General features: G+C 35.9%; 3 protein-coding genes across 5 annotated transcripts in view; 1 reads left to right on the plus strand and 2 right to left on the minus strand.

Moving 5' to 3' along the window:
- Nucleotides 1-407: 407 nt before the first annotated feature.
- LOC149480751 (uncharacterized) lies at nucleotides 408-9,784 on the minus strand. Its single transcript, XM_089706985.1, has 5 exons — nucleotides 9,689-9,784; nucleotides 7,729-9,609; nucleotides 7,223-7,366; nucleotides 6,213-6,428; nucleotides 408-2,020 (listed from the first exon to the last, which is right to left on the minus strand). The coding sequence occupies exons 1-5, from the start codon at nucleotides 9,708-9,710 to the stop codon at nucleotides 1,446-1,448; spliced, it is 2,838 nt and encodes a 945-aa protein (XP_089563111.1). The 5' UTR covers nucleotides 9,711-9,784; the 3' UTR covers nucleotides 408-1,445.
- A 1,937-nt stretch (nucleotides 9,785-11,721) lies between these two features.
- LOC149480752 (putative inactive tyrosine-protein kinase Wsck) lies at nucleotides 11,722-15,224 on the plus strand. Its single transcript, XM_089707003.1, has one exon. It carries the CDS (start codon nucleotides 11,968-11,970, stop codon nucleotides 14,149-14,151), a length of 2,184 nt encoding a protein of 727 aa, XP_089563129.1. The 5' UTR covers nucleotides 11,722-11,967; the 3' UTR covers nucleotides 14,152-15,224.
- A 7,716-nt stretch (nucleotides 15,225-22,940) lies between these two features.
- The window catches only part of ps (RNA-binding protein Nova-1-like protein passilla), a 64,666-nt gene continuing 63,280 nt past the window's right edge, over nucleotides 22,941-24,326 (minus strand). For all 3 annotated transcript variants that reach the window (XM_089706785.1, XM_089706784.1, XM_089706786.1), the window contains one exon: nucleotides 22,941-24,121. In XM_089706785.1, the coding sequence (XP_089562911.1) occupies nucleotides 23,901-24,121 (221 nt within the window). In that variant the 3' untranslated portion in view covers nucleotides 22,941-23,900. The remainder of the gene's footprint in view (nucleotides 24,122-24,326) is intronic.

Here is a 24,326-nt window from a genome sequence, read left to right on the forward strand (position 1 = left end):
TTTTGTTTATTTAATAACAATTAAACCACATCGAATCAGACCCTGAAAAATGAAAGGGTTCTATTCCTGAGCATACTCAAGCGTAAGAGAAAAAAAAAAGACTCGATTAGTAAAGTATTTCGGTCGCTATCGTGTTAACAAGAAAAAGGATCCGCACATACAGACACACGGACGTCCAAGACAGAACTTTTTTAAACTGTTTTTCAACTAGTTTAAATAACAAAAATGACATCAAAAATATCATGAACGTTAAAAATAGTGTTTTTTCTTAATATGTGTGTGTATGTATTATCTTACAAGTGCAATGTATGATACATAAAGACATTTTAAGTTTGAAAAATCGGATGTTTTGCGCGAAGTGACAGTAGTACCCACCTCAACGCTTCGCTTATGAGGCGTGCAATATAACCACCATCGTAACTTTTCGCAATTATATATGAAAATACACAATATATTTTATTAATTAATAGCTATTGTTTTGAAGTAGCAAAATATTCTAGATACATTCGTTATAAAATAAAAAGAAAACCTTACACTGAAAACTTCGTTTATTCCAAAATTGCGGTATATGACTCCAAATGATAAACTTGTTAGTTTTTTATTTTTTTTTTACCAATCTAGTCCGTTATGTGAACTATAACTAAAATATATTAGTACCTATATCTAATTTCTAAACAATTCATTATTTTATTAATTTTTCACTGTGGTTGTGTTATCTCAAAATGCAGGTACCCTATAGCATCATAAGTGAAAATCTATAAAAAACGAATAACATAACTTTAACATACCAGTTGGCAGATGATATATTATAATTCTAATTAAAAAAAAGACGTGTGACACTCGGGGACTGCCGCGGTAAAGCTATTGCATGCTATGCCTTCAAGCGCCCTTCCACGCCCGTCGGAGTGGGGAGCGTGAGGTTTTTTCGTTACGGAATTTCTGGATTCGGTCCCCACGCTCAAGGCCCGCTATAGAAGCTATGCAATAGCTTAAAATATTTTTAAGAAATTATATAAATGTCTATCAAATTGAGTCTTTATTATCTTAATTTTGACACAGGTTTGATTTTCGTGATATTTATGTACATATATGGATAATGTAATCTATATAGAACTAACTTGTTACCTAGGTAGTCATCAAAATAAAAAAAAAATCATATTTGTGTACACACAATCCGTCACAAAAAAGGGTTTCTAATGTGTATAAGTCACTATTATTTATATATTTTAATCTGAATAACAGGCTCAAAATTCGACGGAAGTCATTAAAATATTCTGTATTATATATAATATAGAGTAATTTTACGCAATTACACACACATTTCATTTCAATCAGATATATTTAAATACACGGTATTCTAAAAATTAGGTGGGGTCAGTTTTGTCATACATTAACTGTAGGTAGCATTTTTATTTACATGCCTCATAAATCTACTGATTTCAACGTCAATTAATATTTCTCAATTTCATTTGCAATTCGAACCGTCGATTTGTTCTGACGCCTTTTATTATAGTTCTATTCTCTTTCCTATTATCATTTCTCTTGTCTGTAAAAGATTTTTCCCTCATGATCGTTTGTTTCGCCATCTCTTTCCTCACTGTGGAGCCAGCAAGGGACGGCAATGCTGTTTGCCTTTTCAGCTCATTTTGCTTTACTGCCTTTGGTTTTAGAGTCGTGTTCGTCATATTCAAGAATGGATTGACGTCAGATTTTGTCGAAATCCTGAATATGTCAGGTTTAGTTGAGTTTAGGTCAATTTTAGTTGAGTTGAGGTCTGTTTTCGTTGAGTTGAGATTTATTCTATTTGAGTTTATGTTCGTTTTAGTTGAGTTGAGGTTAATTTTAGTTGAGTTAACGTTTGTTTTGGTTGAGATGTCAGTTTTAATGCCATTGATTGTCGAATTAGCGAACGGATTCACGTCGGAGTGCATCTTGAAGCCGAACCGCGTGTAGCCGGGGTTGAGAGACTCCAAAGTAAGCTGCGATTTCACTGGCGATGCCGTTTTCTTTGGTTTTGAATCTAGAAAAACAAAACATAAATTAATTAATTTTTTTATCTTTTTTTAAACTAAGTAATATAAGTAAAGGAACCCACTATAATATACAAAAAAATACAATAAACATAGTTTATTAAACGGCCTTATCACCTAGCAGTGATATCTTCCAGGCAACCGAGGCGAAAGTTAACCACTTCAATAAAAATGTGTTTCGATTGAGCTGGTTGTATTGAGTGATTAATATACACTAAGGACCCATTACTAGTAAACTATAATTACTATTAATTTTGACGCAAATTGTCATACATTTTACTGGTAAAAGTGCCAATCGATTATATGAGCAAGATTTTGATAAGAGTGACGTCATCATCTGATTAGGGGAAGGTGAATATAATGCCAGACGAGTGTTTCGTTATTACGAAATGAAGTTGATAACAAAATTATAGAGAACTACTACAAATTACCGTCTTTGTTATTATAATTTTTGTAACTTTGTGAACGCTTGTATCACGCTTGTATTATTGTGAATAATTAGTTTATATTACATAGTGGGAAGATATTATCGTCTAAGATACAGGCTCGGCCTAGTTTAGACGATAATGTCCATAGTTTTAAGTATTGTGTTTATATAAATTGAGTGGAATACACAGTCTAATTGAAGGTATGGATAAATAAAGATTTTATTTATTTTTATTTTTTTTTAACTAGCTTTCCGCCCGCGGCTTCGCCCGCGTTTTCAAAGAAAAACCCGTTCCCGTAGGATTTCCGGGATAAAACCTATCCTATGTCCTTTCTCGGGTATCAAAATATCTCTACCTATACCAAATTTCATGCAAATTGGTTCAGTAGTTAAGGCGTGATTGAGTAACAGACAGACAGACAGAGTTACTTTCGCATTTATAATATTAAGTATGGACTATTAATTCTAGCACATAATAACATTTATGATTCACAACATAATCTAGGGATTTCGATAAAACAATAAAGATAAACTGTTGTGATGATACGTAATGACAATATTATGTAGGTATCTAGTTGGTAAGCCTGTTTTTTAATAAATAAAGATTTTAACTAGTTAAATATTATAATAAAATTTTTGGTTGCCAATTAATTGAAGAAGGCAAATAACTACACTAATCATGGACCAAGCATGAATGATTTTTTTCAAAAATGGCAAACGCTGTAATAAAATCCTTTTTGAGAGCAGACGACGAAGCTGGTACCATAATATTGCAGCAATCAGTAATAAGTGTGTCTATTTTATGTCGATTTATTCATTTATTTATTATACACATTAAGAATCAAGTGAATATCAAACCTGAAAAAGACATGGTGTTGCCCGCTCATATTAGCAATCCGGATACCATTAACAGTTATTTCGTCAACATACCAGGCAACAATAATATACCGCCAGACATACTTGCCTATTTTGAAACAGAGCGTTTTAGTCATGAAGTGTTTGATTTCCAAGTCATTTGTGAATCCGATATTGTAAAAGCTCTTAAAGCTCTGGACTCAAACGCCACGGGAGTCGATGGTTTGTCCTTAGACATGATCAGGCTCGCTCAGTCATCTATATTGCCCGCCTTGACTCATTTGGTGAATATGTCTTTTAATACCAATATCTTTCCAGACCTTTGGCAGGAGGCTATAGTCCGGCCGATAAAAAAGGTAGCTAATCCACAGGAATTCAAAGACCTCCGCCCAATTAGTATCTTGCCTTGTTTTTCAAAGATAGTCGAAAAAATTGTCCACTCTCAACTTTCTGATTTCTTTGAATCCAAAAATATTCTCCCCCACCGACAATCCGGCTTCAGAAAAGGTAGTAAGGAGTACTACAACCGCACTATTGGACGTTGTGGACAATGTTTTAGATGCACAGGATGGTGGTAAGTGCAGTATCTTGGTCTTGTTGGATTATTCTAGGGCAATTGACACAATAAATATCGATCTCCTTCTGGCCAAGCTAGCTTACTATGGATTGAGTGACCAGGCTGTTCATTGGTTCAGGAGTTATCTCGGTAATCGCAGACAATGTGTGGCGGTGGAAGACGACCTTGGTAACACGTGTTATTCGCAACCTATAGCTCTTAAGAGAGGAATCCCTCAAGGTACAATATTGGGCCCTTTACTTTTTATTATTTATACTGCTGATATAATCAAAAGCATAGAACATTGCAAATACCACCTTTACGCTGACGACATCCAACTGTACATTTCATTTGCACCTAATGAAACGCAAACAGCGATCGAGCAATTAAACGCAGATCTCGCACGAATAGCTGCATGGTCAGAACGAAATGCTCTTAGTTTAAATCCAACTAAAACTAAATTCATGGTGCTGGGATCTCCATATACCATAAAAATTATTGAGAAATCAATTCTTCCAATTCGCGTAAAAGGAGAGACAATAGAGCGGGTACGAGAGGCCCGTAATCTTGGTATTGTCTCCGATGAGTCACTACGGTTTGAGAGACACATCAACCAAACAATTTCTAATTGCTACTACCGTCTTAAAGTTCTGTACCGTATAAGAAACCACCTATCAACGAAGCTAAGAATCAGACTGTGTGACTCATTGGTATTGTCCAAGTTTAATTATGGTGACGCAATGTATGGCGATCGAATCCTGGGACGCTCAAAAAAAGCAATACAAAGGGTTCAAAATGCATGCGCTCGCTTTTGCTGGGATGTACCTCCCCGATCGCATATAACACCTTACCTGAATAATGCGAGGATTTTAAACATGGAGAACCGTCGAAGATTACATTTTGCCGTTTTGCTGTTTGCAGTTATACGGTCAAATGTACCCGCTTACCTCTATGAAAAACTATCATGGTTGGGGAATTCTGACACTGTGTACAGAACCAGGGCGTCACTGACTAGGTTAGCTATGCCTCGACACCATACCATGGCTTTCCGGGGTGCTTTTCGGTACCGAGCAACGAAGTGTTGGAATGATTTGCCTCCACCATTGCGTAATAAATGCAGTGTACTAAGCTTCCGTAATGAATTTAAGAAATCCATTCTACATCGGCAAATCAATCAACATTAGTTGCTTGGCTCGTTAGCGTATGGTTATTTTTCTAATTTTATACTGCTATTTTCTGTTATCCTTACGTGCTGGCCACGGACAATTCGCTATAGCGAAAATTCGCGCGGCGCGACTGGCGGCGCGTCTTGCGAATGAATCAAATGTATGGAAATGTACTGGGCATGCCACGCGCAGCGGCGACCAGCGAGACGACCGGCGAATTTCCCCGAGCGAATCGCGCGGCACGACTAGCGATCGAAACAAATGTATGAGTTATTACGGCGCAGGCCACGGAGTCGAGCGGCAGACGCGGCGACTACTCCCGGAGCGAACTTAATTTAAAATAGTTTGTTTTTTTTTCGCGAAAATGGAGACGGAAGCTTTTATTGCAGAAATTCTAGCTAGACCAGCTATTTGGAAGTCTAGCCACCCGCAACATAATTTTTCATCATGCCTATATTTTTCATATTTTTGGTGGAATTCTCCGTCTGTTGTTACAGACGGAGAATTCCATTTCTATTTAATTCGTGTACTCCACTATATCTTCCAAACATTAAATCTTGAGCAAAAAAGCTACTACTCCAAACAACGTCGAGCTAACTTTGATAAAGCCATCTCGTCTCCTCGTCTACACTGGTCGCGGCGGCGAACGCAACTGCCCGTGGCGTGCTTACCGCGCCGCGCGAATTGCCGCGCCGCCCGTCGCGCCGTCGGTCGCGCCGCCGGTGTCCGTGGCCAAGGTGTTAGGTATATAAATATTTAACTTATTTATTAATAAATCATATTATTATTATTTCTTTTGATGAATCTTGTTTTGTTTTGATATTTATGTAGTGTATATATGTGTATAGGTATCTATTTTAATTTATTCATATTTTTAATTTTCTGCCACTATAGGCGTCATTTGGGAACATGGGAACCACTGAAAATCAGTGCTGCAGCTCTTAAGCCGCAGAATTCCTGAGTGGGGTCCCTGTTCAGCACACAGGATCACACCTTATTAATATGTATTTATGTTTTATATCGTAATTTCAATGTGTTTTTCTATTTAATTTCTGTTTTATTTTTATTTGTCTTTATGTGTGTGTTGAATTAAATGTCTTTTCTTTCTTTCTTTCTTTCTTTCATTTATGTAAAATTGCGCAGTAAGCTAGTAGAAATAAATTAAAAAATACTATTACCTTTACGTATCGGACTGGCCAGTCTCCCGCCACTGTTGCTAATGGCTAACATTCTTTTAGCCCGCTTTGCCTTCCGCTCCTGACACTCGTCCAGCGACTCCATCTTGCTGAACTGCTTTTGATGCAACGCTGCGAAGTTGGGCAGTTTAGTACGGGACGGCTTCTCTTTTGATTTCTGCGGTGTGTTCTTGGAGGGGGTGGCGTCTTGTAGTTTCGCTGAGGGTTTAAATTAGTTGTTACATTCATGATGTATGTGTATTAAAAGATATAATACAGTCAAAATCTGTTATAACGACATCGAAGGGACTACTCATATTGAGTCGTAAAAACCGACAGTTGTAACAACCGGATTTGAATTTTCTCCCTTTCTTTCCAAACGGTTAAAATTGTCGAGTGTGATACACTATATTCTTTTGCCAGGTAGCTTTGAAATAATACCTACGCAATTTTTCTTCGATATTGATTTGTTTTCTTTTTTGCGACATGTTACAATTTTCACAGTTAACTCAACAATATGTTTTGGTGCGTCTTGTGTAAAGACAAGTAACAAACTGACCTAGGAGATATGACGAAGCGGGCCTTTAGGCTACGGCATGCATGTGCTTTGTTTCTAAGAATTACAAAAGACCCTAAATTTTGATTACTTTTACGATAATAGCCATTGACTATTATACCGTGCCAGATGTGGATACAGTTACCTATTCAAATTGTTTACAAGACAGCAGATCGCCATAAACGGTTTTAACTGTATTATATTTTGTTTATAAAAAAATATTTTTTTAAGAATTATAATAGTTTGTATTAATATCACAATTTATAATTTAATGTACACAATTTTTTTAGGATTTACTTTTGCTTTGAACAATAGGATAACAAATTAGAGCCTTATTGCATTATTTACAATGGGAATTAGAATAAATAATCAACTTTATAATAATAATCACTATTAAATTTCTACTACAACATCTTTGTATAAGAGTCAAACTCCTAATCCTAAAGTCCTAAAATACCTGAAGCACTAGTAGTCCTAGGTCGAGACAATCTATCCACGGACTGCTGCAAATCATCGGCGAGTCTCTTCCGCTTCACGCTGACGTCTTCTGCTTCGCTCTGTGTGTACGAGCGCTTGCGAGCTGATGGTGTCACGTCCGATACTGCAATATGTTACAACTTACAGGAATCAATCGAGCAGATTCTAAACATTATATTTTTTACTAACAAGTCTTGTTTTTTAGAGGTGTGTAAGAAATGCATAAAATAAATGCCATGAACTACAATTACTTTTATATTACTGTTATTAGTAAGTTTTACTGTATCTACTTAAATATTGTAAATTTTAATAAGATGAAAATTTATTTGTAGAAAACATACATGTTAGTTGTTGGATACTACAAGTTGTTTGTACAGTACAAAATTTTAATGTATTATAAATAAAGAATAAAGTATTATTATTTTATTATACCACATACTACTTTTTTTAAGAATTAACAAACTTAATAAAAACCACAATACTTACCACTTTCATTGAAAATGAAGCTCTTATTAGACCCTTTCAAATTGGACTTAATAACCTTTCCCTTCATCTGGTTGATGATGATGGGATTGTTCACCGGGCTACAAAACATCACCTTTGTAGTTCTCGGCAAATCAATCAGGGACGATCTTCTAGACTTTTCTATAGACCTCGTTATGTTAAGCATAGTTTTGTCTTTGGAGGAACTTTTAGAAAACGGGAATGGAGTACGCCCTGGAGAAGCGACTGATGCTCGCTTAGATGGAGTCTTTTCTGCACTCTTTGCTATTGGGGAATTAGTTTCTTTCGTAAATGTTCCTTCACGTTTTAAAGGCGTATGTGGCGACACTTTTAACTGGCTTTTATCAACTATTTCTTGTACTGGTGATGCTTGCTTTGCAAAAGACTCTTCCATACTACTCTCAATAAGCAATGGAGTGGTATTCACAATATTGTCTCTCGAATCGTCACTTATACTTATGCGGGAGTTCGACTTATCATCGGTCATATTGGATCTGTCAGAACTTAGTAGAGATGACTTCTTCGAATTTGCACTTTCTTTTTCAAATGTTGTGTCTAAGACCACTTTTTCATTTGACTTCTCAAATGTTGAATTTAATGGAGTCTGTCTCTCTTTATCAAATGTTGTATCCAATTTACTACACTCCTTTTCGAAGGTTGTGTTAAGTGCATTTTCTTGTTCATTACTTGTTTTCTTTTGAATGTCAGGGGTTTTATCATAAGTACTGTTTAAACTTTTGATTAAACCGTTGGGTTTTTGTTTCTTGGAGCTATTCATTTCGTAAGAATTATTAAGTAATACAAGTGACGACTTCCTTTTATTTTTATTATTAACTTTCTCGACACTTGCCGATGTTAAAACAATAATTGGTATTTCAGTAATCTTATCAAATGTAGAATTCTGTGTGCTTGACTTACTAGTTGATTTTTCTTTCTCAAATGTACTGTTTAGAATTGTTTCAATTTGTTCAGTTTCCACAATATCTTTGCTTATTTTTGATTTCTTCTTTGTTTTTTTATCTTGATTGATTTCTTCAATTTCTTCTGCTTGTATTGGTTCTTCACTCAGTGTGATTTCAACGGCATCTTTGTTTTCCGTATTAAATGATCTCTTTTTAGATTTTTTCTTCTTAATTTTTTTCTCTACATGATTTACACCTTTCTGTTCACTGTTGTTGATAATTATTTCATCAACTACTTTTTCTTCTTCACACTGTTTTAAAGGTGAAATTTCTTTATCCACATGACATTCATTAAAAGGTTCCAATTGCTTAAGTGATGTTTCTCCTATTTCTTCCCTCAAATTATTAAGATCTTCCAAAGTACTGCCAGCAGCACTGTGAAATGAATCCACTGACATATTGCTTTTGTTTAACGGCTCAACGTTAACATTCACTTCCTCAATCATAGAAGACCTCTTCTTTTTCTTCTTTTTCGACACTTTATTTTTAGTTTTACCATTATCATTCTTACTTCCATCATCAGTAGATGAAACTTTTTTCTTTTTTTTAGATTTCTTGGTTACTTCCTGTGAAGTAATCTCATTGGAAGCAATTTCTTCTTCGACTTTCTTGGTGCGACGAGTTTGTCTTATTGGTTTCTTTTCAATATCAGAATCTGAAGCCAAGCCATTAATTTCTTGTAAAGTTGTCCGTTGCGGTTTATGCGTTAATTTAGTGGCCTCCGATGGACAACCATCGACGCTATCGACATCGTCTTCCGAAGGATACCGTACAAAATGTTTCTTCTTCATAACAGTTTCAACATTATCACAATTTTCTTTTTGTTTATTACGAGTCTTCCGTTTAGGCTTCAAAACTTCAGTTATTTTAATCTCTTCCTCAATTAACGAACTATGAATACCTAAAATATAAAACAAATTTCAGCGTTAAGTACGTACTTTTAACGTTTTATTATTAAATTGTTTATATTTAATACATACGTTTTCCAGAACGTGTAGACATTTTTATTTATAGTTATTCACGTTTTCATTAATAAATTATAACACTTCATAACATAAATAAACAGCAAACAAACGGCTTCATCCGTTTTATTTTTGATTTGAATTTTGAAAATTGATGTGCCGTTAACAACTTATTTGACAGTTTAGAGACGTAGACATAGATTATACAAAGACCGGTAAATTATTGAAAAGTCGGTTTTTCACAACGATTTTTTTGTTAGTATTTGGTATATTATAATAACTACATATATAACTGTAACTTTTAAAAAATTTACACAAACACGACACCAAAAAAATAATATGAGGTAGATTATAAACTTTAATATTGAAAAGAAAGTAGAACTTGGCAATGAACACAAAATCACAGACTAAGAGCGTTTTCACATTATCCGATCCGATATCGGATATCGGAAGCCGATAGCCGATATCCGATATCGGAGGGAAGTAAAATGTATGAAATATGTATCTGTCTTTCACATTGTCCGATCCGATATCGGATATCGGAGCCGACACCGATATGCCCGTGAGCTATCGGACGATAATGTTCAGTGTTGCCAACTCAATTTTCGAAAAGGCAGTATACCAACAGCAAAAAAGCACTAGTTTGTGTATTTTCAGTCTTATAGGGCGCTAAATCTTTAAAAAAATTCTTTGCTTTAACCTAAAATCCTTTCTATTAAAAGAAACCTTTTTTTATTAAGAAATCACACATTTAAGTATTTATAGGCATTAAAAATACGATTTATACGGCAGCTATTTTAATTACCGTATTAAAATATACGGCAAATGGCTGAACTGAAGTAAACAAAAATATATTGCGTTCTTAAATTCAAATATCTATCTTCGAAAATATTAGTGTCTATCATCTTTATTTTAACTCATTCTGCCTCGCTCCTCCTGCTACTCGGATGTTGGTTGTGCTCTGTGGTTGTGCTGTTTATTGTATTGTTGTCATTGAGTGCTTTGTTTTTAACCGACTTCAAAAAAAGGAGGAGATTTCACACCGATTTTATTTTTAATTTGAATTAACAACAAAGAATATTTGAAAACTCTTAATTCTAAAACAATTGCTTATGACAATAAAATAATTTATGTATCTTTACTCACAGGAAATTACAACAATCATATTATTATAAAATATATATTTGAACGGGTGACAATATTATTTACAGTGTAATAAGAAAAAGAATAGAAAATGTGAATAAAGATTGTATCACTTAATAAATTTATCTTATGTACTACATGAACTTTTATAAATGTATATAGTGAAAAAATTACTAAATGACTAGGTACGTCTTGTTAAAAATACATTTAATAGATTTTGAAAGGTATTTACTGATACATAATATGTATTACTAAAACTATTAACTAATACTAGGTTGTAGTAGGTATTGATATAAATTTATTTAATTTATAATATTGTGTTAACACTTAACATATACTATACAAAAGACCGATATCAAAACTATTTAGTAAATAGCACATCTAAATAATATGCAGTAATTAATGATATCAAATCTTTTTTACATTTTACTTTTCTTTTTTTGAAGTTGTTTTTTTTACGTAGTTATTTTTAATGTATGTACAACTATGATCTATCATTTGATTTTTTTTTAATTATACCTTTTTTTATCAACTGGCAATTTAGTTTAGTTTTCTCTAAAAATTTCTGGCAACACTCATGATGATATCGGAAGGACTTTATCGGACAATGTGAAAGGGAAAATTGTCACCGATATCGGATATCGGCTATCGGCGTCCGATATCCGATATCGGATCGGATAATGTGAAAACGCTCTAATAATAATATACTACGTATACAAAATCTATATTTCAAAATTTACATTAACTGTTAAATATAAATATTATATTTAATAGCTGACAGAAATTGCTCAATTGTTCCTATTTTTTATTATTTATTTTTAAATAAAATGATTTACAAATAGGTAACGCAGGTAATTATGGACATGCCTATGAACATCAACAAAATTAAATGTCATTAAATTGTCAAACGCAATCCAAGAATGTCAATAAACTTGAAAGGGTGCGTACTGCGTTAACGATTGTTCTGCTTTCTGCATATCTGCATATTTGTTACTCATCGATTAAACAATCCCGTGTACCGGTCACAAAGTCATTTTAGCTAAAACAACAATTCATATTTGTGCACCTTCTTAAAATTTGTGTATACGCAATATGGAATCGTCAAATACATAATTTGGTATTGTATGACTCAATATCAAATCGCATACTAAACAATGGAGCGGCTACATTTGCTGACTGCAATTATAGTAATTCTATGCTTCAAAGATGCTTTTGCGGACCGCGGTGACTATATCGGCTGCTACAAACTATCCGACGACGTCCTCAATACACACACCGGGCAATCGGTCGATGTCTGCATTTCCGCGTGTGAACAAGTTTTTTACAAATATGCACTCATCGGGAACGAATCAACATGCTTCTGTGGGAACTCCCCAGGTCAGTTCAAAATCGATTTAGACGCCTGTAACACGCCATGCCCTAAAAACGAAACGCAACATTGTGGTGGAGAAAATGTAGCAAGCATCTATGATACGGAAGTAATTATTCCTGGGCCACCTATGTCATTAGAGGTGTCGAATATTACTGAGTCCACAGTGAGAGTGCAGTGGACACCTCCTCAAGCCTATAGCCAAATAACTGGTTATGTAATACGAGCCATTATAATTGAAACTTATGCTGATTTCAACATACAACCTTTAGAATGGCGTGTACAAAATACTACTCTGAAAAGTGAACTTCCCAACTTACAACCTGGTTCTGTTTACAATATAAGCGTAGCAGCTATGAATTTTGAAGAGATTGGAGCAAATGTGACCGTACAGACTGAAACTTTGATCGGTACACCAGATCCCAGCCCTCCAGATATCAAAGTAATACAAAGACGTGGGGATGAAATGTTAGTACATGTTCCGGAAGCAAGAAATGTAAATGGGCCTGTCTCTATGTACAGAATCATAGTATCCATTGAACTGTATCAACAAGGCATAATAACTGAAAAGCTGGGAAACTATTCATATGCACAAGAACATGGCTTAACCTACTACATCACAGCTGAACTAGACCCTGATGATATTAAGAATGACTTTGTAATCGGAGATAGAACTACCTACAATGGTTTCTACAACGCTCCTTTGCCTCTCACTAATGAAATTGAGGTCTCCTTAGGTATTGTAAGTGAAAGAAATCATGTAAAGAAAGTAAGATATGCCGAGTCGACAAAAACAATTATTTTGAATATCAATGAGCCAGAAGTAGTCTCACCATTGGTAGTAGCTTTAGGAGCTGGGATTGCAATTGGAGTTGTCCTACTATTGATTGGATTAGGCCTCCTCATAATTTTAAGAAAGAGAATTCAGTTTGCTCGCTTACAAAGGGGCTCCCAGTCCATGCCTCTGAGCCTCAGTGAACCCTGTTTGGAAATAGAGAACTCTGGCTTTCTTATAGATGAAGAAGATAAAGTGGACTATTATAGCAATCTAAAGAGAAACCTTTGGAATATACCGAGAAACATAATTGATATTGATATATCAAATGTTGTTTGCCTTGGTAGCTATGGCAAATTTATGAGAGGCTCTGTGCAACATCAGGGCAAAACGACTTTTGGGATCATCCAAGTAATATCTGACAGAGAGTTGGATAAATCTGACAAAAAGCTGATGCTACAAGAACTTGATTTACTGATAAAGTCAACGGAATGTGAAAATGTAATTGCCTTGATGGGTATTTGTGAAACCAATACCACACTATTTGTAGTGCTCCCAGACATTAAAGCTTACTTGAAAGACATGTTGCTGCACAGCCGGCACAGAGATCTCCAAAACAATAAATTTTGTCTCCTGTCTGAGAATAGACTTCTGCAAATTTGTGCGGCTGTTGCTAACGGAATGGAGTATTTGCACAGTAAGAAAATAGTGCATAAGAAGCTGAGTTGCCGTAACATTGGGATGGCTGCTAACGGGGTGGTGAAGGTGTCTGGGTTCGGTTTGTCCCACATGCGTCCACTGCACTCGTCGCCCGACTACACGCGCTGGACGTCTCACGAAATGTTGCGACAGACCCGTTTCATTCCTAAAGCAGACGTCTGGTCATTTGGCATCTTGATGTGGGAGATATTTACACTGGGCGCGACCCCGTACCATCACGTCGCTAATAATGATGTAGCCGTTCGTGTGCTGAGAGGCATGAGACCAACGCAGCCATCGTATGTCGGAGACGAGTTATTCCAGTTATGTTTACAATGTTGGCAAGTGGATCCTGATGAGCGACCAACATTTTCCAGCTTGCATAGTGAGCTGGTGCCGTTCACCGATGGGCCTGGCACGAGGAGCTTGAGTTTCACTCACTATAATGGATTTAACTATGAACCTCATGTACCAGAATATGAGATGATTTCATAGCAGAAGGCCTCTATCCACATTTCAGGCTACCTGAAGTGTGTACTGGCCTGTTAGCCAAATAAACACAACCAAACATTTTCTGTAACCTAATATGACACAATAGTTATAAGCTGGATATTGACGTATTTTTATATTTTGAGTTGTGATTTTGTAAGATCTGACAGTATTGTGATTTTATTGATTTTGTATAAGTATTTGTGTATGGCTAGACCAATTTTTTGACAATTCTCTTTTACACTTATTATGGAATCATTAATTTACTATTTTTTTAATATAATAAGTATGTATACATTTTCATATAGTGATTATATTATTATATGTATTATACCAGATTAACCCAAAGAATTATCATAATATATCTAACTTGGCTTGTATATAGAGGAAATATAAATAAATCTTTGATGTTAAGACTTACTAGCTCACAAAAACTACTATATGTAGCTTGTATTTTTAAATGTATAAAATGGTACATTTATCTGTATTAATACAATAATGAATAGTATTCTTATTTGCCACGTAAATCAGATAATTGATGTATTCAAACATGATCTAACAATTATTATCTAAATATTGCATAGTTTAATATTATTAGTCTATAAATGTAGTATTATTTGAATGTACTTAATGGGCAGTTTTGTTAGTAGAATGAACTCAATTACATATATGTTATTATATGATTAATATTAGTTTTGTGTTCAAGATAACATAGATAAATATGGATTACATATTTTATTACATAGGTTCTATAATATGGTTAAGATGTAGAACAGACAAAATACATTTGTAAACTTTGTATTGTAATTATAGTTTAATAGCCCTTTAGAATCTCCCCTTTCTACCCTTTTTTTACAAAAAATTGCTTCCAATCATGAGACTAAGTTTTTATACAATTGTTTACATGTTTCACAATTAATTTTAAGATTTTATTATATTTTAAGGCATCTATGAGTTATGACTAAAATGTATCTTACAAGAAAATTACTTGACATTCCTTTTTATTTTTTACTTATTTTTTTTAATTAGGTATAACTCCGTCCAATATCTGTCGTACAAACTGAATGAAATAAATTATTTAAAAAAATGCAGTTTTTTATTACCCTCACGTTATTTCGTCACACTAACCACGTGGTGGCCTGCGGGCAAAGCATGTATTTTTATATATGTAAGTAGGTTTACGGATGCTCCACGAGAGATGTGCTATGCAGCTATGCTACGAAAATGTAACAGCTGTGCTGTGAAACTGTGACCGTTTCTTCTGATGCTAAACTATGTAGCAAAGGCACACAAGTTAGTAACACTTAGTTGAATTCGTTTCCACCAATGCTACATATGCTATATGCATCCAGCATCAGTGAATATAATTATTATTAGATAACAAACGCATCTACAGAAAGGTAAGCATAGCACATCTCTCTCTATCTCTCTGCACTCTTTTTGGTGCATAAGGTACATCACTGACAAGTAAAATCAAAATCCGTTCAGTGGTTATCGCATGAAGAGGAACAAACATCCATTAATATTAACGAACTTTATAATTCATTATACTAGTAGGTAAGAATAATTTGGCTATTGAAGATGCTTGTATCTTTTGTCGTGGTTTATGATACTGCCCACCATACACTAAAGTGCAGTAACAGCAAAATCACGATTTCGAGTAAAACGCATTTAAAGTTAAGAATTGATTTTAAAAAATCAACAGAATGATAAGCAAAAAAATTTGAATGCAGAAACGTTGTAAAGGCATAGGTTCACACGTTAAAGCAATAAAAAAAAATATATCTTAATAACTGAATTTATTATGGCCATTTATTCTTTTTGGTGCCTATTACTGCATAGCCTTTTTTGTAAAAAATACCATTTTAAACTTAGTAAAATGCAGCAAAAAGCCCTATTACTGCGTTTGGATCAGTTATTTTGTCAAGAAACCCAACTAACATGCAGTAAGGTCAAAAAAATACTGCATTTTAGTTAGTTTTTTAAGAAAAAAGTGTTCAATTTACTAGTGCAGTAAGAAAAATAGCTAGTTCACAGTTGCAGTATTTAAAACATTAACTGCACTTTAGCTAGGAATCATCATATCTGTGTCATTATGCTATCCAAACTAATCTGCAGTAATGCTGTATTTTACTGCGTGTTAGTCAGTTTATAATGATAAAAGAATGTTAAGTATTCACAACTAAAATGCGACAAGCTTTGATTTTACTGCATTTTAGTTGGGAGTTCGTGACAATAAATTGTATTTTCTTAATTTGCAGTAAAAATAGCTTGTATGGCGGTAAATTTTACTGCGTATTAATTTTTTTTTTAATTTTTTTCCAGAAATATAAAACTATCTAAAGAACTGTAAAATTATATTGCTTACTGCATTTTAGTTATGAAACCTTAAAATTTAATCTGCAGTATAATTTATACTGTATTTTAGTTGGGAAATCACGCCAAATTGTTAATTTTTTTCGTTTGCAGTAAGTGAAAACTGTTAAATAAAAACCATTCTTATAGTCTTAGAAATAAGTAAGTTAATTCAATAGAAAGCTTAAGAAACCCGCTTTCAGAATCACTAATAAAACGAAAAATCACAAAAGGGCTGTTACTGCTCTTTAGTCTCTGGTGGGCAGGATACTTGATACTAAAGAAATATAAACCTCATGGTCATAAAATCTGGATCACGTTTCCATACCAAGATTGTACAGTACCTATCTGCGTATTTTATTTGTAACTAGCATTCCGCCTGCGGCTTCGCCCGCGTTTTCAAAAAAAAAACCCGCATAGTTCCCGTTCCCGTGGGATTTCCGGGATAAAACCTAGCCTATGTCACTCAGAAATGATGTAGCTTTCCAACAGTGAAAGAATTTTTCAAATCTGCCAAGTAGTTTCGGAGCCTATTCAATTCATACAAACAAACAAACAAAAAATCAAACCTTTCCTCTTTATAATATTTGTATAGATAGGTAAACTGAGGATTTTAATAGATGCTATTTCATATTCTCTTCTGAATCCTCAATTCTATAAGTAACATTAATGTGTGAAGTTTGTTTGTTTGTCTCTCTTTTAAGTCGTTACAGCGATTTCACGATATTATGATTTATGTAATATGTGTCTGTTAGCTCCAAATTTAGAGATCGATATTCTGCATAAAAGCAATAACGATAAAAAAAAGAAATATGTAATATATTACAGATAAATATGTATGAAACGTCTACTACAGCTTGTTTCGTCCTTTCAAGGTAAGGCATTCTTTATTTATTCTACAAATGAACTTAAAAACTTGTGTACTATTCTAATAATTATTTTGGAATTGTGGGTCTGTGATATTGCTTTATATTCTGTGATTGCACAAAGGATAGCATTATCGCTATTCTGAGTATCTACTTAGACAGGCCCATACCATGTTACAAAATGTCACAAGTTGTGTTTTGGTTTAATGTAGGTATGAGGTTATGATAATTAATTGTTCTGTCGTAGGTAACTTTTTCAATTGATGTAGTATGATAATATGTATATGGATGTGTTTTTTAATCCTTTAAAATCCTTTGTTATATGTATGGTACTTCGTCTTAAAACTAAATGATTGAAGGGGTAATAATTAAAACAAGATTACATTTCTTTTGCATTTATTTAATGTTAATATAATAATTATAGACAATGTTCAAGGTACCCTTAAATTGGTTTCCAGCTTTAACACTAAGACATTGTAACCTTCATTGACCTCTTATCAACATCGCAAAACAATAAAATTATCAGAATACAACTAAATTATGTAACTTTGACTATAATAGCGAATTTAAAATTCAAAACATTGCATTCGAAACTTAACTATCTCGTAACATTTGCAGACCCGTTTCTAAACCAAGATAACAAAAAAATTAATAATATGCAATAAAAATATTATAATTCCTTCACTGAAAGTTTTCCGCAAACAATGATATTAACACATCATATACACAACGTCGAGCGGCGCGCGGCCGCTCACTATACATACTTATAATACGCAACAAGTACAATTCAATAGAATTAGTTTAACATATCAATCTCAACATGTGTAAAGGTTGATGAGACAACGACTGAACGGCGCTCGCTCTTGGTACGCTCCCTCGCTGCGTCCGAGCAACCTATCTCTCACATTTCGGTGCTCTATCACACTATATTCAAAACTGCAAAGTCGTTTACGGGATTGTTTATGAGAAAACTAAATATTTTGAAAATATTTGAAATTAGTATATTTTCGTTTAGAATCCGGCTCGAAGGACTAGCTCACGTGAGCAAGGATTGGATTTGCGCGGACGCAGCGGTCGCCCGTCCGGCTGTGCGAGCGAGAGTACCGCGCGATTCGCTCGCGGCGTTTGATCGCGGCCCACGCCGCATGAAACGATATAATTTTAATGACAATTAAACAATTAATATATTACAATGACTCCGCCCTCGCGAGAGACGATACCGCCCGCGGCAAGTTGTGACAGGTACGCGTAATTCAATGGAAACATTCGAAACGTGTCACTTACAATATAATTTATAAATTAATTTAAGATTAGCCGATAAACTCACAACGTGCGGCGCGCGCTACGGCTCCGCGGGGGCGAAGCTCCCGATCGGGACGCGTTCGTGACGATGACGCGAGAGTTGATTCCTCAGTCTTTAATAAATTGATGACAATGAGCAAGGAGACGCAAATGAAAATGTTATGCAATTATATACAGAAAAGTCGCGAACGTCGCGAGGCCGCGGGCGAATCGCGTCGACGGCGAGCGGTGCTGCAATGACGTCATAATGTTGAGTTCGTACACAGCCAAATTCCTATACACAGTATCGAACCTCACTAGCCTAGCGCACCCGACGGCTGCCTTCCTATACCCAACTATCGCTACTTATATATTAATTACGATAAACCACTCTATCAACAAATTCAACAACATTTAGCTATTAAAATTAAAAGGGGGATGAAAAACGCGGAGCGCGGAGTTCCGGCCGGCCGCGGCTGAACAGCGCCGGCCGGAGAGCCGCCGTAATGCCACCCGTCCCGGCTCAATACGCCTACTACGGTATAATTTATTATGAAGAATGATAACTAGCTACCTTAGCCTATAACATCGAATATCCTAACCGTAACGGCGGTCCTAAGGGTGCGGGGTGCGGGGTGCGGATTAAAAACGAGGGAGAGATTTGGTAACGCTCGATAAAACTAACTAACGCTACTATATATGGGGCACAACCTGTCTAGACAAATGTTCGATCGCATATCCTTATATTGCTGGAAACACTCGACGAATCGAGACTCGGCTGCCATGATGTCTTAACTCACACTAGAAGATTAAACTTGCCGGAAAGTACTTATCACGGAATATTATGGCGACATCACGTGCTATCGAGCTCAAAAGAGCCCGTATCGGGACCATTCTACCTAATACGCTACAGAGGACACACGTCGAGTGTGATAAAATGGAAAAGTCGCAAGCTACCGAGATACTTCTAGCCCTAGAGAGAGAGAGAGGTGGAAAGTCGGATGCGGTGCGGCTATGAGCTACGGCACGAGGCGCGAAGTCAGTATCACAGAAACAGTTTAACCCTTGTATTGCGACGCCGAGACGTCCCGCTATTATTTATTATCTCTCCACACGATAAAATTTTCAGATACCGCCCTAAGAATCGATCATTAATTATATACTCTCAAATATTGTAACAATTTTATAACAACAACATTTCTGAGTTTAATAATATTTATACATTTTCCGATAACTAACTACGCAAAATGTCGAAACGTTATTTACGAAGACGACGTCTAACGCTATCGCGGGTGACTCTAGAGAACCTACGAGACGGCACAAACCTTGACAGTGACCACTATAACTATTAACGAGGATAGGCTGCGATTTCGATGTACGAGACGGAAGATGGAATGTGCGCCGGTTGCGTCGGCGGAACCAGGCAAAGAGCGAGTCGACGAGAAGAGAGAAGAGTTCAGAAGGAGTTCGGCAACGCGTCCGGAACGCGACAACTTGCGACACACCGCCAACTATTTCACTAAGACCCCGATTGTGAAGCCCTCGGATCATGCCACTTGCGGAATATCGAACGAATTAGCGGTTTCGTAATGTTAGGTTTTCGAATAATTGACGTAATCTTACAAGTATATCTAAACGAAGTAAATTGAGCTTGTAGAATCGACTTCAGGCAAACGCGGTGCGAGGCTCTCGCCAGCGCCCTACGGGTCCGGCACGATCGCGACTTGGCCCTGACTTGCTTTTAAATCAAACGACACGTTACAACTCAAATCGGATAAAACAATAGGATTCATAACGTCAATTTTAAAGTAAAATCGGTTAAAGGTTCGAAACGGCGGAAAGGGTCGCGACCATGCGTAACCAATATAATTGACAAGTTATCCACAACTACCCCCAATTAAGTTAAAAGTACAGTAGAGATGAGAAAAATCGAAACACCAGATTAGAACGAACAGCATTACCTATATTACGATACCTAAACTAAGTATTAGAATGCAACTACGGCGCTCGGTACCTACATAACACACGTATATAACAATAGTTCTCGAATGTCGTTGGACAGTTCAACTTACAACATATCGATTATAATTATATCGGAAGAGTCGCGGCTGCGATTCGATTAAAATATTGAATTAGATCAGAGATATACTCTCAATTCCTTTCCTTAAACACTATAGTAGAATAACATCTGCCGATTCGTATATAAACGGTTTACACTTTCATATATTTTGTACTTATATACCATCTTATTATGCGCGGCCGGTGTCGCGGGTAACGCTAACTCTTAGAGCTCTGTACTAGCGATGGCACTTGTGAGGTAAACGAACGACTTAACTACGTGACCCCCCCTACCCCCCCGGTGACCCCCCTAACCCCCTCCCCCCCCGCGGTCGCACACACCGAGTACCTTGACAAAGTCGACGCGCAATCACAGCTTATTATTGTTTATCTACGGAGACAGGCCTCGGCTGACCGCCCTAAAATAACACCTCATTAACTGTAAATAATATTTCAATATTGTCCTCTTCGAATATATAGAAATCTGCATTAAAACCTTTAAATATATTCATCTACTATTATTGGACATGAATTTGTTATATATTGTACTTACTTTAAGACAATTTAGACCGACGAGACTGCGCTCACTAAGCGACGAAAATTAAAAAATAAAATAAAAATAAAAACGAAATCGATATTAATTATAAACATATAAAAAAATAAAGATCTTTGAACCGCGAGTTCGGAATGAAAATTCAGTTAGATTCATCACGCGTTCCGTCAATGTGTAAAAAATAATAACCATTAATTATTAATAATAATATTAAACGTCGACAATTATATTATTGCATTGCACATTAATTTAAATATATAATATTATGTATCTATTAATTAATATTTTTCATTAACGTCGAAGAAATTAAAATTACCAACTTTGGTTAAACTATAAATACGCGACGTATCTAGTCCCGCGCGGAGAGTCGTCTCCGACTACCGTCGAATATATTAACAAAATATAACTTATCAATGGTAACATTTACAATGAAAAACTCCGAAAGTGAACGAACGAACGATTTAAAAATATAAAAATGTGCATGGAATAGGAATTATAAGTGATAACCGCGCCAATAGAGGGGTTGGCGACCCCTGGACCGGCGCGGCAATGGGAGATATCACAATGTCAACTCGTCAACAATACGCCCGCTATGCGGACACTTTAAAACATAAAATATAGCAAACTTTCAACACTAAAATATTATAGTACATGCGTAAAATCAGTATACATAAATCTATTATATCTATGTGTAAATATATGTCGATGCGGGCCGAGCGCGACGGACGGGGCTTCGGCAATTTTCATTTATTTTATATTATCTGTATTGTCAAATTAGGTATCTAAAGAGACAAAGAAAAAAAAAGCACAAAAATCGTCGACACGACACAATATCGCATCGCATCGCGCCCGGGTCGCATCGAGAGCTGCGTGAAAGTCGGTAAGTGTAAACGATAAACTAGAGTCAGGTAACTTGCGCCACTCGGCTGGCTCAGCGTGACTAGAACGGCGTTGTGGAGCTAACCCCCCCTTACCCCCCTCCCCATCCCTAAACCCCCCCCTCCCCCCTACACGCTAACGCACGCGCACGCGACAGGTCATACACACTTCAACAATATCTAAAACTAGACAGCGTTCACATTAATTTTATGCTCACATTATAATATCTAAGTGCAATTTTTAAACAAAAACAATATTATAACAGATGACGGTAGTTTACAATAAACAGTGCCGCAATTGTACGCATTCATATTTTATTTACATAATAATTAGATTTATTACCCGACTGATTCTTAAACGAAACTTAATAAAGTCAACGTTTTAAAAAAAGTGTCGTTTAAGAAACAGTCGCGGCATGGGGCAAGAATATAATTTATAACATTATTACATTTCAATGACATAACAAACAATTAGATTTATCGATTCAACATTTCTACATATTGCACATTCATTATTACTTGATAAATATTCATTTCCATAAATACGGACTCATAATAACTTCAGTAAATTGAAAATTTAATTATCTCAATATTTATTTCTGTCAATTTAACAAACGGATTTAAGAACCTTTGTTTAAATAATATTTGCATTTTACAATAACATCACAACAATTTAATTATATTGCATATTATTCCGTATTTATGAATCCAAAGATATATTAATATTGTACATTTAAAATTTAACAAACAACAGACCTGTAGCAATCAAACAATATTGCACACGACATTATCCCCCTGCTTTAATTTATTTAAGGGTGAGGTCCCGTGTGAGGGGGTGGCTGTCCCTTAAATCCAATTTCCATTAACCTATCGCTTCCCCTTAAGCAGGTCCCAGTTCTGAGCCTTAACACGAAACCACCTTACTTGTATTTACAACTTATTTTTACCCACACAATTCGTGAGTTCTTTTAACACGAATTTATTCTTGGAACTTCCCATTATTTTTAGCCTTAACATCGCTCTCAATTAATATATATTATGCCTTTTTTATAATTTCTTATTTGGGTTTATTTCCATAATTATCAATACGGTATTACTTAACGAGAAACAAGTACCAGTCCTCAACAAGTCACATAGTTCCAAAACGGAACTTTCACTTAGCATTATCCCATTTCTATACTTTACTTCACTTTCCCCTTACAACCTTATCCTGAAACTTTCCCTAATCTGGTACCACTTCTGTACCTTAAAATGGGACACCTTAACACGGTCCACCTTTAAAATCTATCCAACTTCGCCTTAACACGGTATTATGACTTATCCCTATCACGAACTTCCCCTAGGTCGATGGTACTGCAATATACAGTGGAACTGCAGTAACCTGACTGGCTCATTACTGTTTTCTAACCAATTAATCTGATCAGCAGTCCGAAAAAACGTGTCTTTGAATATCTCTATTATGGTGCAAGGTCAGAAAAAGTTCAGTCGTATGTATTGACATTACCACTGCACTTTTCCTGAACTTTCAACTACATCAGAAATCCTGCCAACACTAAGACACCCCTTCCCTTTCCTTAACTTCAAGATAAGCAATCCTGCCAATGTCAACAAAGAGCTTTTACCCAACTATTCTCCTAGTACTGCAAAACCTCCCCTTTAGCTATGTTATCAGTAGTTCTTCCCCTTTCCCCTGGCAGCTCCCCCCTCACAATTCCCCCCCCCCCCTTGCGGTCCGCGTGCGCGTGTCCCCCCCTCCCCCCCGCACTACTGCATGAGCGTGGAGATGGCGTTGTGGCGCGTGCGCTTGAGCTCCTCCTCCTGGATCTTCTGCTCGATGAGGAAGTGCGCGGAGGATATGGCTTGATGGGAGCCGCTGATGGTGACGATGCGGTTGCGCGTGCCCGGCGCGAATGTGCCCTTCTTGCTGATCTGGATGTTCGCGCCCGACATTTGTTGGATCTCCACGAGACTGCGCCCTCCGGGGCCTGGAATGTGAACAGTTTATAAGGACAAATGTTATTGGACTAAGAATCTTGCAATCATTTATCAATGAAGTCTGGTCTTATAGATTTAAAGTTATAATCGAGTATTTTAGCTTAGTATATTCAGTTTAATTAATAGCGTTAATTTGAGAGTAGTAATGTTTTTAATAGACCGTATAATTTAATCATTGCATATCAGTATAAAAAT

This window comes from Colias philodice, chromosome 18 (assembly GCF_061535455.1).
Source record: "Colias philodice isolate Cphi_HAF_F1 chromosome 18, ilColPhil1 Martin Lab GWU primary, whole genome shotgun sequence".
In the NCBI taxonomy this organism is placed as follows: domain Eukaryota; kingdom Metazoa; phylum Arthropoda; class Insecta; order Lepidoptera; family Pieridae; genus Colias; species Colias philodice.